The sequence below is a fragment of the Xiphophorus couchianus genome, chromosome 13, assembly GCF_001444195.1.
Source record: "Xiphophorus couchianus chromosome 13, X_couchianus-1.0, whole genome shotgun sequence".
NCBI lineage: Eukaryota > Metazoa > Chordata > Actinopteri > Cyprinodontiformes > Poeciliidae > Xiphophorus > Xiphophorus couchianus.
The window spans coordinates 622,529-636,076 of NC_040240.1; the positions used below are offsets into that span (position 1 = coordinate 622,529).

Sequence of the window (13,548 nt, forward strand, 5' to 3'; positions counted from 1 at the left end):
TGTGTTCAATTCCAGGAAGCTATTGGTTTGCTCAGTAGTCTCGGTGCAAGAAGGGACAAAAGCAGAAGCCCCCCAGAAGCCAGTCCTCCATCAAAAAATTTAATTCAGGCTAAAATAATGTCTCAACACTTGAGGCAGTCAGAGACAAGGATGCCAACTCATCAGTCAGAGACAAATGGCATTTCAAATCACAGTGAAGAAGCCTCTGTGCCAAAGATAGTTGTACAAGAATACAGAGAAGAAAAGATAATGTCTCCATCACTGCCAAATACCTATGCACAAGTTGTAATACAGATAGAGAGCCAAACTCAGACTTGCCAAGATGCCAATGCACAAAAACACCAGACAATTCAAGATACTAGTCAGATACCTCAGCAGCAACCACAACAGGACCTTAGCAAAAAAAATGAGCAAGAAAAACAGCAGCCATTTAAATACAAACCAGAGCAAAAACTAGAAGAGAACAAAGAGCAAGGGTTGAATCTAGAACAACCACGACCATGTCAGGATAAGCAAGAGGAACAAGATGGTCTTGAAACAATTTGCCAGTTTCAAGTGAAACAACACACACTCCCAATTGTAAAAGAAGAAACAGTTTTTAAACAGGCAGCTGAGGAGATTTTATATCAGCAACCAGCTCCAAAGAAAAAGTCTCTGAGTTCACAAGAACTTCAGAGCAGAAAGGCTCAGGCCATCAAGAACCGTCCATGGCTTCAGAAAGCAGCCTGTCCAGAAAAGAAAAGTCCAGCTGCTTCTCAAAAGGATTCTAGACATGATCCTTTTCAGATGAGACAGATCAAATCACAGTTAAAAAGAGAAACAAAAGGTTCTGCTCCATTAATGTATGTTTCGCAACCTACATTAACTGGTAAGACACCCCTTGAATTCCAAGTGAAGGTGACTAAGCAAACACAAGAACAAAAAGAACAATACCAGTCTGCAAGGGAATGGCAGCAACAAAAGAAACAGTCTCAAGACTATAAAAAACAACCACACCCACCTATTAGACAGATAGAACCTGATTCGGGCACCAACAATAAATGTCAGATCCAGTCTTATACAAAATCACATGTCATAAATCAGTCAGAACCAAATGTACAGATTAATCTTCAGTCAGTACCACAGGTTCAAATCCAGTCCAGAAGTTTGGTTTACTCTTGTGCAGATGGTCCAAAACCACCAACAACCATGTCCCAAACCAGAATCAGTCAGTCACAGAAACAAATACTTCCACAATCCCACAGTCACTTTCAAACAAGTGTCCTTTGTGAACCTCAACTTCCCTTGCATGTCCCTGCAGAGCCTACAATCAGACCCACGTCCCCTAATCAGGCACCTCCACCAGCTTTTATCCAGCTTCCTGTGCCATCCCACATTCAGCTTCGTAGTCATCCACAATCTTGGGCTCCTGTTAGACCCCCTTCTCCTAAGCCACCAACAACTGACAGGCCTGAAACCCAAGGTCAGCAAAGTATGACTCAGTCTCTCCCTCAACCCCAGTTGAACAAACAATCACAGCTTTTTGCTCATTCAGTGTGCCAACCTCAGATCCCAGCAAATTTGGGAGATCAAGTTCCTGCACCACCTCAACCTGTAGCTTATTCTCAAGCCGTTTCCCAGTCAATTACCCAGGCTCAAACCCATCCTCAGCAAAGAGCAAATGTTCAAACTAATACTTTTTCCATTGACCAGGCTCAGAATATTATTCAGTCAATGGCTGGTCCACATCAACCTCAGCCACCAATTTGTCATGAGGGCCAACATGTAGTCAGTTATCAAGATCTTTCAGCTTCAGATCCCACAACTCTCAGCCAGTCACCAGCCTTTCACCAAGGTCTTTATTCTCCATGCCAACTGCAAGCATGGCCACAAGTTAGACCCTCAACCCAAATGTCTGTTCAACATTTTCCAGCTACAACTCAACCTTTCCTTTGCCCTGAGATTCATCCTCAGCCTCGGTTTTCAGCTCAGCAGTGGGCAGCAAACCAAGAGCTACAAAATCAAGCTATCCCTCAACAAAAGCATCCAGTTTCACAAATGTATTACCAGCAAATTGCTCAAGGTTCACATTCTCGGGAATATTCAGCAGCTCATATTTTGCCACAGTGGCCACAGCAAACAACTCAGATTGGCTCCCATGCGTATGTGGTGGATCTATCCAGTACTCAGCCTCAAATTAGTCCCCAGAGAAATACTCAAGCCTGGACTCAAACCCACCCCCAAATAAGTTCCCAGAGTAATGTCCAACAGAGTCCCCAGAAGAGAGCTTATAATATAGCACAGAAAGAACAAGGCCTGATTCAGCAACAGACCTGGTTTCAGCCGCAACTACATCCCCAAACTTATCACCAACCTCCATCTCAGACATATTTACCAGCTCAGCACCTTCTCCAAAGGCAACATCACTCTCAACCTCAGATTCAAACTCAAATACCTCTACCACCATCACCACCAGACCACTCTCAGTCACAGTTCTCTACACAGTACCAAATATGTAATCTTCAAGGCCAGTCCCAAACACAGACCCAGACACAGCTACAAAGTAAACCTCCTGCTAAGAATAATCAGCCTCCGCCTCATCCTCTCTTTCAGGAGCTCCCTCCCCAATCCACACACTTCCAAGTCCTGCCGCACCCAATGATTGAAATCAAAGGTGTTACACCTCCCCAGCCCAAACCTCTGGGCCAGGCAGAGTTGCATCCGGCAACTCTGTTTGAATTGTCAGCTCAGCCAAAGGGACAATCATTATCCCAATTAAAGACAAAACCCATAAGTGACCCCATACCACTAATTGCTACATCAACAACGATACTCAATGTAGAAACTTTGCAAAGCAAGAAGGAGCAGACACCACAGGCCCAGGCCAAGGTTTGCTCACCATCTGCGCCTGGTGTTGTGTCTTCCATAGAACCTATAGATGAACATCAGGTGCATAAAAGGTCTGTGGTTCTGTCTCCACAAAAACCTGATGTAGAATGTACACAGCAGTCCAATGTGGTGACAAGAACATCATCACAACCAACAGCTCAGTCACAGATTCAACACAGTGTTCAATCAGTGACTGAGCTTAAGGTGCAATCATTGCTAATACCCAAACTTAAAGTCCAATCTCCACTACAAACCCAGCAGAGTGCTCATTCACCAAAGTTGACCAAGTGCCAAACTTCAACACAGCTCAGGGTTCAATTACCCCCTCAGACAAGTCAACCAGTGTCAGCACTCACTTCTCAGATTCATGTGGGATCTCTGGATCTCTTCACTAAACCATCCTCTCTAGATCAAGCGCCTTCCCAGGCCTACACAGAGGCCTATGTGAAGGCCCAGGCTCTGGCCAGTAATCACTTCGAGGAGGCCAAGCATTGCCTGCAAGCTCACATCATGGAAGCAATCTCTGTCTTCAAAGACAAGCGTCTGACAGTTGAGCAAGCATCAGTAAAAGAGGTGAATTGATTTTATTTGCATAATACAGCATATAGTTAACATAAAAACATAGATTATTTTAGTGAGAATATGCTGCTTTATCTCCCTGTATTAAAAAAGTATTTTGATCTTTTCAGTGTGGGCAATATTAATGCTGCAAAGTCAGCTACGAATGCTATACTTATTGGCTAATATATTCCAGTTGAGATCTGCATATAAATGAGATATCATATTAGTTGGATGAAATCTCACAGCAGCACATGTCAACCACCTGAGACAGATTACAGTGTCCAAGATGCTGAAAGTCTTAGAGAGAGCTGGAAGCACAAATAAGAAAAAGAAAACTGAAGAAATTGTGAATTCAATTGATATAGTCATCGCAATATTCAGCAATAGTATTGCATGACTTTCTGATATCCTGTAGCCCTAATAGCCTAAGTAAAAATCTGATCAAAGCAATGATGATCTGCTTAGTTTATCATAAGCAACTGCTCCATATTTGTTTAATAACTATGGCTATGTAGAAACTCTGTAAATTTCTTTTACATTTGAAGAGAGGTTTAAAAAAGTGCACAACCTGGTAAAAGGTATGTCCTGATTTGTTAAAAAGAGGGAATTTTTTTCAACCAAGGCTTGTCAAAGTATGGTTATACCACATTTATTGGTATACCTCTTTAATCAGCATAACGAGGCATCTGCTTGCTTTCACTTATGAGACTTTCCTACATTTCTCCTCAGGAGGCTCTGCAGACTCTTGACCCAGAGTTACTTGCGGAATTCCTGAGAGCAGCCAAGGGCATGGAGGCTTTCTGTACTCAGTCTCAACTCAAAGAGATGGAATTCTTTACTCAGTCTGTCCAGTCACAGTGGGAGGTAGGATATAACAAGAATTGCTCAAAATCTTCATTGTGATTTTAACCTTCCCACAGTCTTAGTCTGATGCTTAGGAGGAGACCGTCACACTGAGGAGACCATCAGTTCCAAAAAAACCCCTAAAAAACGCATATAGGACACAGTCGGACCTTGCACAGACCAAAAGCTTGTGGTGTCCAAATGACTTTGGTTGACTCCCAGAGTGTTAAAAACCAGAAACATTTCTGTTTCTGTTATTTTATTTTTTGTATGATTCAGTTGTTTAAAAATGTCTTTTGCCAACCTTTTTAGCCCAAATTAACTCAAAGTGTAACAGTGTTGTGATTTTATCTTTTTATAACACCTAGACACCAAAATAGTAAAAGTTATATTTATTTTATTTGGGGCGACTGTGGCTCTGTGGGTATCTTGTCATCTTGTGATCAGAAGGTTGTAAGTTCGATTCCAGCTTCCTCCTGCCACATGTCATTGTGCCCCTTGGCAAGGCATTTCACCCCACATTGCCTACCGATTTGCGTATCAATGTATAAATGTGTGTGTGAATGGGTGAATGTGACTTTAGTGTAAAGTGCTTTGAGTATTCAAAATGATTGGAAAAGCACTATATACGTTCAGTCCATTAACAATTTCCAATGACTACTGAGCTTAATCTACCTGCTTGCTTTCACACCTTGTTCCGCCTCCTTGCATTCCTCCAAGGAACTTATCAGAGAGGATTTTGGTGAGTGGGAATGCTGCTCTTTTTAACATCAGCCATGATTTTGTCAGTAGATGAAAGGAATCAATTGTAAGCATACATGTAATCATGACAGGGTATCAATCAAATGATTGTTTGTTTGAGTTACCTCAGTGCCGACTGCTCCAGTCCTTCAGTGAAACTAAGAGATGGAGAAGGGGTGGAACAAGCCTATGGAGACAACAGATTGGTTCATACCACAACTCAGCATTAAGAGGGGGGAATGGGATTTTCTTATGTTAGTTTCAGTTAGGTTTTCGTGTGTTTTCATGTGGGCTGATCAGCCAGTATTTAAGTTTCTCCTTTGTCTCATTTAGATATGTCTGTTTGTTTGAGTTAGTGTTCTCAGTTTGAGTAGAATTCTGTTACTTTGACCTCTTTTATAGACCCAACTCTGTCATTTTTATTATAAACCTAACTTTTGTTTTGGGTTAAATAAAAAAAAACCCTTCTTTTTGGACTTAAACTTGTGCCTGACTCATCTTTTACTGCTCGGTCCATCACAAAGCATTTCTGGTGCTACTTTTTCGAGCTGGAATGTTTTTAGTTAAAATAGATTATGATAAAAAGAAAAAATCAGTTTATTAAAACCTTTACAGTGGAGAGCTGATGATGGAGAAAGATTTGACTTTAGTGAGACTAAAAGGCTCAACATTTGAGGAGCAATTAACAGTGAAAGGCAAAACTTTTCCACCACTTTCCACGACAGCTGAACATTTTTCAACTTTCTTGTGTTGTGTCACATTGCATATGCATGTCTACATTTAATAGCTCAAAATTTCATATGCACAAATTTATCTGGTCACTTGCATTATTTTATCAATTTTATGTTATCAATCAAATCAGTGTTTATTTGTGCAAGACCATTAATGTAAAAAGATGCTAAAATTATTACATTTTAAGTAAGTACTCATCTAACGCAGAGAAAACAATCATATCTTAACTGTTTGTTAAACTGATTTATCTTGGTCACCGGCATCAGTCTTAGATTATTCTTTGTTTAACACAGAGAAATGCAGACAACTGGCCTTTTGTAAGATTCATTTATCCTATGAGTATGTATGGCTTCCAGTCACCCCATATGCATGTGTTGCTACTACAAGTCATACCAGTGTTAAGCTCAATGTTTTTAGAAATCTATAGAACTAACTACTGGGATAAAACAAGTTTCTAAGTTATATTTATTAATTTAGCCTTTTTTGGGGGGTGGAATCGATCACTTTTTTATTTTTTTCTTTATGGTGTTTTATATAGGAGAACACTTTGAACTGCCTTGTTGCTGAAATGTGCTTTACAAATAAACTTGACTTGATTCTTGATGTATGTGATCATTCCCCAGGCTTGCTTCCCAGCTGACTTTGCAGAAGCCGGTCAGCACTTGGAGACCCTGAAACAGCTGTGTGGCACTCTGAGTCCTGAGGACACTCATCACCTGGCTCAGACACAACTCCTGGAGTGTGAAAAGAGGTTGGCTGCCATTCAGTATCAGTTTAGTGCAGACCAAGATTCACCACAACCTGATTCTCTGTGATGTAATGAAAGGGAGGATAGTAATCTGAAAGCTATTTATTGTGTCTCAGACTGTTAAATTAATCTGCCACACTGGTTTGTGTGATGTTCACGTTGTACTGTTTTCTGTTTGAGCCAATCCTAGTCACGCCCCTCATTTCCGTTATTCTTCGCACCTGCGTTGCTTCCTGATTGTCTCCCTTCTTAAGCCTCTCTCAGTCGCAACCACGCTGCCAGATTATCGAACGCTTTCAGCAAGTAGTTTTCCAGCACTTTTACCTCGCCCTCATAGCCACGACCACGCTTTGTTCCTCGGACCTGCCCCTTTTGCCTTGCCCTTGTCGGACTGTTACTATCGCCCTTCTGGATCTCGACCCACGCCTGTTTCAGTTACACCGCTCTCGCCCACTCCCACGGATTCTACCCTTAGCCCCGATCGTGCATGACCACGGCCCATCTGACTAAGGATTCGGATCTGGATTTGGTTCTTCTGCTGCCTAACTAGTTTGTACGCTGCCCTGCATCAGCGCTTCCCTCCCCAGGCACTTCCTGCCGAGCTCTGCGTCAGCGCAGCATCCGCGCTCCTCCTGGTTCCTCAGCCGATCACTTCAGTTACTGATCGCCAAGCCAGGTTAGTGTTCCCTTCACACACGCAGTAACAGATCCTTTTGTTGCTATTTGTCCAGTCACCGATCTCTCCTCTCCGCCCCCCTTCGCAGTGCTGCAGCGGACGATCCTGCGTGCCCGGTTTAAGCTGCCTTTTAATAAATATCAGAGTTTTCTGCTCACTCCTGTGTCGTGGCTGATTTTCTGGGTCCCTCTAGTGAACCATTACAGTTTGAGCTGTGTGTAGAACTTCAAGAGCAGCAGGAGGAAGATTATCAACACAAGTTTCAAGACAATGACAGATTCTTTATTTTTCAGAAATAAGGTCCACTTATTTCCTAGGTTAAGATGTAGATGTGAAGCTTTATAGTCCTCACATCTACATGTGAAGATATGAGAATTATTATAAAAAATTCCCTTCTCACCCACCGCGGGTGGTTCTTATCCTCTGAGCTCAGGTCCTCTACCTGGGAGCTTGAGGGTTCTGCGCAGTATCTTGGCTGTGCCAAGGACTGCACATTTTTGGACTGAGATGTCTGATGTTGTTCCTGGGATCTGTTGTAGCCATTGGTCCAGTTTGGGGGTGACTGCCCCGCGGGCCCCAATGACCACAGGCACCACTGTGGTCTTCACCTTCCAGGCCCTCTCCAGTTCCTCCCTGAGGCCCTGGTATTTCTCTAGTTTCTCGTGCTCCTTTTTCCTGATGTTGCAGTCGCTTGGTATTGCTACATCTACCACAACGGCTTTCCTCTGTTGTTTATCCACTACGACAATGTCTGGTTGGTTCGCCATTACCATTTTGTCTGTCTGGATCTGGAAGTCCCACAGGATCTTAGCTCTGGCGTTCTCCGCCACCTTTGGGGGTGTTTCCCACTTTGATCTCGGGGTTTCCAGTCCATATTCTGCACAGATGTTTCTGTACACTTTGCCTGCAACTTGGTTATGTCGTTCCATGTACGCTTTCCCTGCCAGTATCTTGCACCCTGCTGTTATGTGCTGGACTGTCTCAGGGGCCTCCTTGCACAACCTACACCTTGGGTCTTGTCTGATATCTGGGCCTCTATTGCTCTGGTGTTTAGGGCCTGTTCCTGGGCGGCCAGGATGAGGGCCTCTGTGCTGTCCTTGAGTCCAGCTTTTTCCAGCCATTGGTAGGATTTACTGATATCAGCCACTTGGGTTATTTGCTGGTGGTACATCCCATGTAGGGGCTTGTCCTCCCATGATGGTATCTCTGGCACCTCAACCTCCGTTCCCTGTTGTCTGAGACATTCACTGAGCACATTGTCTGTTGAGGCTTTGTCCCTGATGTATTTATGGATCTTAGTTGTTTCGTCCTGGACTGTGGTTCTCACACTCACTAGTCCTCTGCCTCCTTCCTTGCGGCTCGTGTACAGTCTCAGGGTGCTGGATTTGGGATGGAACCCTCCATGCATTGTTAGTAGTTTTCTAGTCTTAATATCTGTGGCTTTTATCTCCTCCTTTGGCCAGCTAATTATTCCAGCAGGGTATCTGATTACAGGCAGGGCATAGCTGTTTATCGCACAGATTTTGTTCTTGCCATTGAGCTGGCTTCTCAGGACTTGCCTTATTCGTTGGAGGTATTTAGCTGTGGCTCCTTTCCTTGTGACCTCATCGAGGTTGCCATTTGCTTGTGGTATACCTAGGTACTTGTAACTGTCCTCTATGTCTGCTATTGTTCCTTCTGGGAGTGAGACCCCATCTGTGCGGATGACCTTCCCCCTCTTGGTGATCAGCCGACCACGCTTCTCTAGTCCGAATGACATCCCAATGTCCGTGCTGTAGATCCTGGTGGTGTGGATCAGTGAGTCGATGTCTCGCTCACTCTTGGCATACAGCTTGATGTCATCCATGTAGAGAAGGTGACTGATGTTGGCCCCATTTTTGAGTCAGTATCCGTAGCCAGTCTTGTTGATAATTTGGCTGAGGGGGTTCAGGCCTATGCAGAACAGCAGCGGGGACAGAGCATCTCCTTGGTATATGGCACATTTGATGGACACTTGTACAAGTGGTTTGCAGTTGGCTTCAAGGGTGGTTTTCCACAGCCTCATCGAGTTTGCAATGAAGGCTCTCAGAGTCCTGTTGATGTTATACATCTCTAAGCATTCAATGATCCAAGTATGCGGCATTGAGTCATAGGCTTTCTTATAATCAATCCAAGCCATGCACAGGTTGGTGTGTCGGGTTTTGCAGTCTCGGGCAACTGTGCGGTCTATGAGGAGTTGGTGTTTGGCTTCTCTGCTATTTACACCGATACCTTTCTGTGCCGTGCTCATGTGTTTATCCATGTGTTTGCTTATCTTGGCCGCTATGATGCCTGACATGAGCTTCCATGTTGTGGAGAGGCAGGTTATTGGTCGGTAGTTGGGTGGGACTGGACCCTTTGATGGATCCTTCTGGATTAGGATTGTCCGCCCTTCAGTTAACCATTCAGGGTGAGTCCCACTTTGTAGCAGCTGGTTCATTTGGCCTGCCAGTCGCTCATGGAGGGCAGTGAGTTTCTTTAGCCAGTAGGCATGGATCATGTCAGGCCCTGGTGCTGTCCAGTTTTTCATACCTGAGACTCTTTCTTGGATATCTGTCTCAGTGATGGTTACCAAGGCTTGCTCAGGGAGGTTACTATGGTCCTCTCGTAGAGAGATCAACCACTGTGCATTGCTGTTGTGGGACGCCTCCCTTTCCCATATGCCTTTCCAGTATTGTTCAGTCTCCAGCCTTGGTGGGTCTACTCTGTTGTTATTACCCTGCTATTGAGAGTACACCTTAGCTGGTTGAGTGGAGAAGAGCCGGTTAATTCTTCTGGATTCATTCTCCCTTGTGTATCCCTTTAGGCGGCTGGCCAAGGCTTGGAGCCTCTGTTTGGCAGTTTCGAGTGCTTCAGGTATGGGCATCTGCCTGTACTTTCTGGGTACTGGTCTTTTCATTGTACCCTTGTGGAGCTCTGACAGTTGGCTCACTTCCCTCCTTGTTACCTTGATTTTAGCCTCTAACCGTCTTTTCCATGGTGGGTATTGGGTCTCATGGCTGCTCTTATAGCCAAGTATCTCAAGGATCACTGATGCTGAGTTGTAGATCAGCTCATTGGTTTCTGTTATGGTGTTGGTAGGAATCGTTCTCAATGCTGCATTCACATTCTCAATGAGGCTTTCTGATGGTACTTCACTCAGCCGTTGTAATTGGCGCCGAGGAGGTCTGGTTGTCATTCGGGTCATGATTTGACCCGAATGACAACCAGATATATATATATATATATATAAGATATGGAGACATTTATTCATAAATACATGAAACTACCTCATATGATTTCAGGTTAGTTTAGAAAAATAGACAAAAGATAATTCATTGACTTTCTTTGGATATGGAACTGTTTTTATAAACATTTATATTATAGCATTTAAAAAAAAAAAATAAATTCGGTATAACTTAATCCTGGTGTTTATTATTGTTTTATTTTGTAGAGTTCATCAAGGCTCTGGTGAGGTTGGGACCACACAGAAGGGATCTAAAAAATATAGTGAAAAGCTTCCAGTTTCAGGAGAGGTAAGTTTAGAGAAAACCATGTTTTCTGTTAAAAGACCTTCTGTTAGCAGTAAATTTCCAGTGAACAAGTTAACAGAATATTTTCCATATTTGACCATTTATTTTTTTAAATGATGGAAAAATCTGATGGTTGTCCTTCATTTTCAAGGATTACAATTCACACATACTTGGTGCAGATGCACAGAGTACATCACAGAGGCAACTAAATCAATCCATAACAAATCAATTCTGAAAATAATCTCTGACATGGACATAGAGTTAAACGCCTCTTGCTGACTGGGGGCTGACAGTGCTGGAAGTGTTATGGACAGAACAGTTTGGAGCACATCAGGCAACAAATATAGAACTGCTCTCAATATCTGCACTCTTTTATAACATCCATCCGGTACCTCACCATATTCTCAGAAGTGAAAACTCTTGCAATAATATGTGAGTAGTAGGAAGATGTACATACGTGACTGAACATCTTAAGACAGGCCGAATACAAAGCAAATTTGACTGTTTGACATGAGACAAAAAGGATCAGGGGAAAAACTCTGCAGACACATAGAGATCAGAAGACCAGAGATCAGAATCACAGTTTCTCCACAATCATCTCCTGAGACTGCCATGGGGAAACAGTATATTTTGATTTATTCAATTTTCTACTGTGTTTTTAGTGGAATATTGTGGTTTATTGTGGAGTTTAAATGATCATTAATACATCAGTATTAGTTTTATTTTTAATAAAACAGTAGTGTTTATTTTAGAATTATAGTAAAAAAAATCCATAATATTTTTTATATGTAATTAATTGACAATGTGTAATTGTCAGGCAGAGCAGGTTGAAATATTTTGTTATTGTTGAAAGCGGGGTTAGAAAAATAAAGACATCTGAAAATAGTTAAATCGGTTTTTGTAGGTATATACATATTCATAGCTACAACATTCATACAATATGCCATGACTGGTTTAAAACATGATTCACTTTATGTTAAGTCAATTGAAATACGGTGGCCCTGAAGTGCAAACCACTTCAACAAATTGAAAAACACAACATTAACGTAGCACAATTACAGATGACAAAAACACGTTGGAAGAGATATGTACCAGTGGGAAATCTGAGAAATCCCTAATTTGACAGCACTACGTTGTGCTTTTGAACCAGCAAAACGTAGTGTTGCCGCAATAAGCCATAGCGTCAGCCATATTGAATGTGGCTAAAGCTAATACAAGTACCTGTAAATGGACCAAACTTCATAAAGTGCTGTTCTACAAAGCATTTTAAGTTAATGAATGTTACTGACACATTCTCTCTCACCCACTATTATTATTAGGAATCAAAAAAACATTGAAGACAACATTTCAAACTTTTTGATGTGATTTTTTAATTGTTTTGGGGCACAATGGGTTTAGGGTTAACCCTACCCTAACCCTAACCCCAACCCATTTGATACAACTGATTCTGATAAATACATTTTTATATTGGCTTTGATGAACACACACAATGAACATACCACTTAAAATTAGTCCACAAACTGTTGCTATTGCTTCTACGTCGTCATCTGTGTTTGTTTATTCTAGATTCATGTATGGTATGTTGGGGGTTTTACGGGATTTTCTTCTGGAATCGGTTTGTGTCTGGTGTGTTGCTCCTGCCATGTGGCTGGACACACGAACCGATCAAACCTGTTGTCGAAATGTTGCTTATGCACACTTTGGTGCTTGGTCTCTATGTGGCAAAGCAGTTTGAAGGCTTCATTGCCTCATTAGCGAGTAGGTCGCCACATATCATGCAGTGCAAATGTGGGAGTCCACTACCGGGATAAATCTATTCTCCTGTCTCTTCTCTGGGCCTTTTCCCTTTGCAAAGAAACTTTCCAATGAGTTCTGATCCATTTCTTACTCATTTTGCTGCTTGTGGACTTAATCAGGCATGTGCAGAAGGGGGGGAGGGGCGGTGGAGACTTGAGCCCTTGCCCCTTTTATCCTTGATGCCCCTCGTGCCCTTTTTGAGTTTGATTTTTCTTTTTTTGTGTGCGTGTGTTTTTAATTTGAATTTTTTTTTAACTGTTCCCCCTCCATAACATGGAAGTTAAAATATATGGCTCCCCCCTTTTAACTTTGGCAAATAATGAGAAAATGTTACCAAATATAGAGAATTTGCTTTTGATGATGAGAGGAATAAACACAGTGAAAGACTTGCTGGTAAATTAATTAGTTCCTATGTTATAGAGGGGGAACAGATTATTTCAGGCAGCTAAAATATATGGTTCCCCACTATCAACTGGTAAATACTGAGCAAATGTTACAATATTTACATGATTTGTTGTTAGGGAAAAGAGGAATAAGCACACTTATTCCCATGTTATGGAGGGGGAACAGATTATTTCAGGTGGCTAAAATATTTGGTTCCACCCCTCATAACTTTGGTAAATCAAAATCAAGAGCAAATATTACCAAAATCACATGATTTGGTGTTGATAATGACATGAATAAGCACAGTTAAAGACTTGCTGGAAAATGAATTTGTTCCTATGAAATGTAGGGGAAATGGATTCTTTCAGGCAGCTAAAATAGCATATATGTGTTGTTCCCCCCTCAAAATTGTGGCAAATAAAAAGCAAATGTTACCAAAATCACAGGATTTATTTTTGATGAAGAGAGGAATAAGAACAGTTAAAGACTTACTAGTAAATTAATTTGTTCCCCTATTATGGAGCGCGAACATTTTATTTCTGGCAGCTAAAGTATGTGGTTTTCTCCCTCATAACTTTGGCAAATAAAGAGTAAATGCTACCAAATCTTCAGAATTTATTGTTGATGAGAGGAGGAATAAGCACAGTTAAATTAATTTGTTCCTATCA

At 42.0% G+C, this 13,548-nt stretch overlaps 1 protein-coding gene and 1 long non-coding RNA gene across 7 annotated transcripts in view; both read left to right on the top strand.

Moving 5' to 3' along the window:
* Positions 1-13,548, top strand: part of LOC114155726 (uncharacterized) — a 274,038-nt gene that overhangs the window by 97,654 nt on the left and 162,836 nt on the right. For all 6 annotated transcript variants that reach the window (XR_003597813.1, XR_003597811.1, XM_028035761.1 and 3 more), the window contains 4 exons: positions 16-3,441; positions 4,159-4,293; positions 6,369-6,496; positions 10,621-10,702. Coding sequence is in view for 4 of the 6 variants with exons in the window: in XM_028035761.1 (XP_027891562.1) it covers positions 16-3,441; positions 4,159-4,293; positions 6,369-6,496; positions 10,621-10,702 (3,771 nt within the window). In the remaining 2 variants the exon portion in view is untranslated. The remainder of the gene's footprint in view (positions 1-15; positions 3,442-4,158; positions 4,294-6,368; positions 6,497-10,620; positions 10,703-13,548) is intronic.
* On the top strand, positions 6,649-7,326 carry LOC114155728 (uncharacterized). Its single transcript, XR_003597815.1, has 2 exons — positions 6,649-7,169; positions 7,258-7,326. It is a non-coding gene; the product is annotated as an uncharacterized LOC114155728 (long non-coding RNA).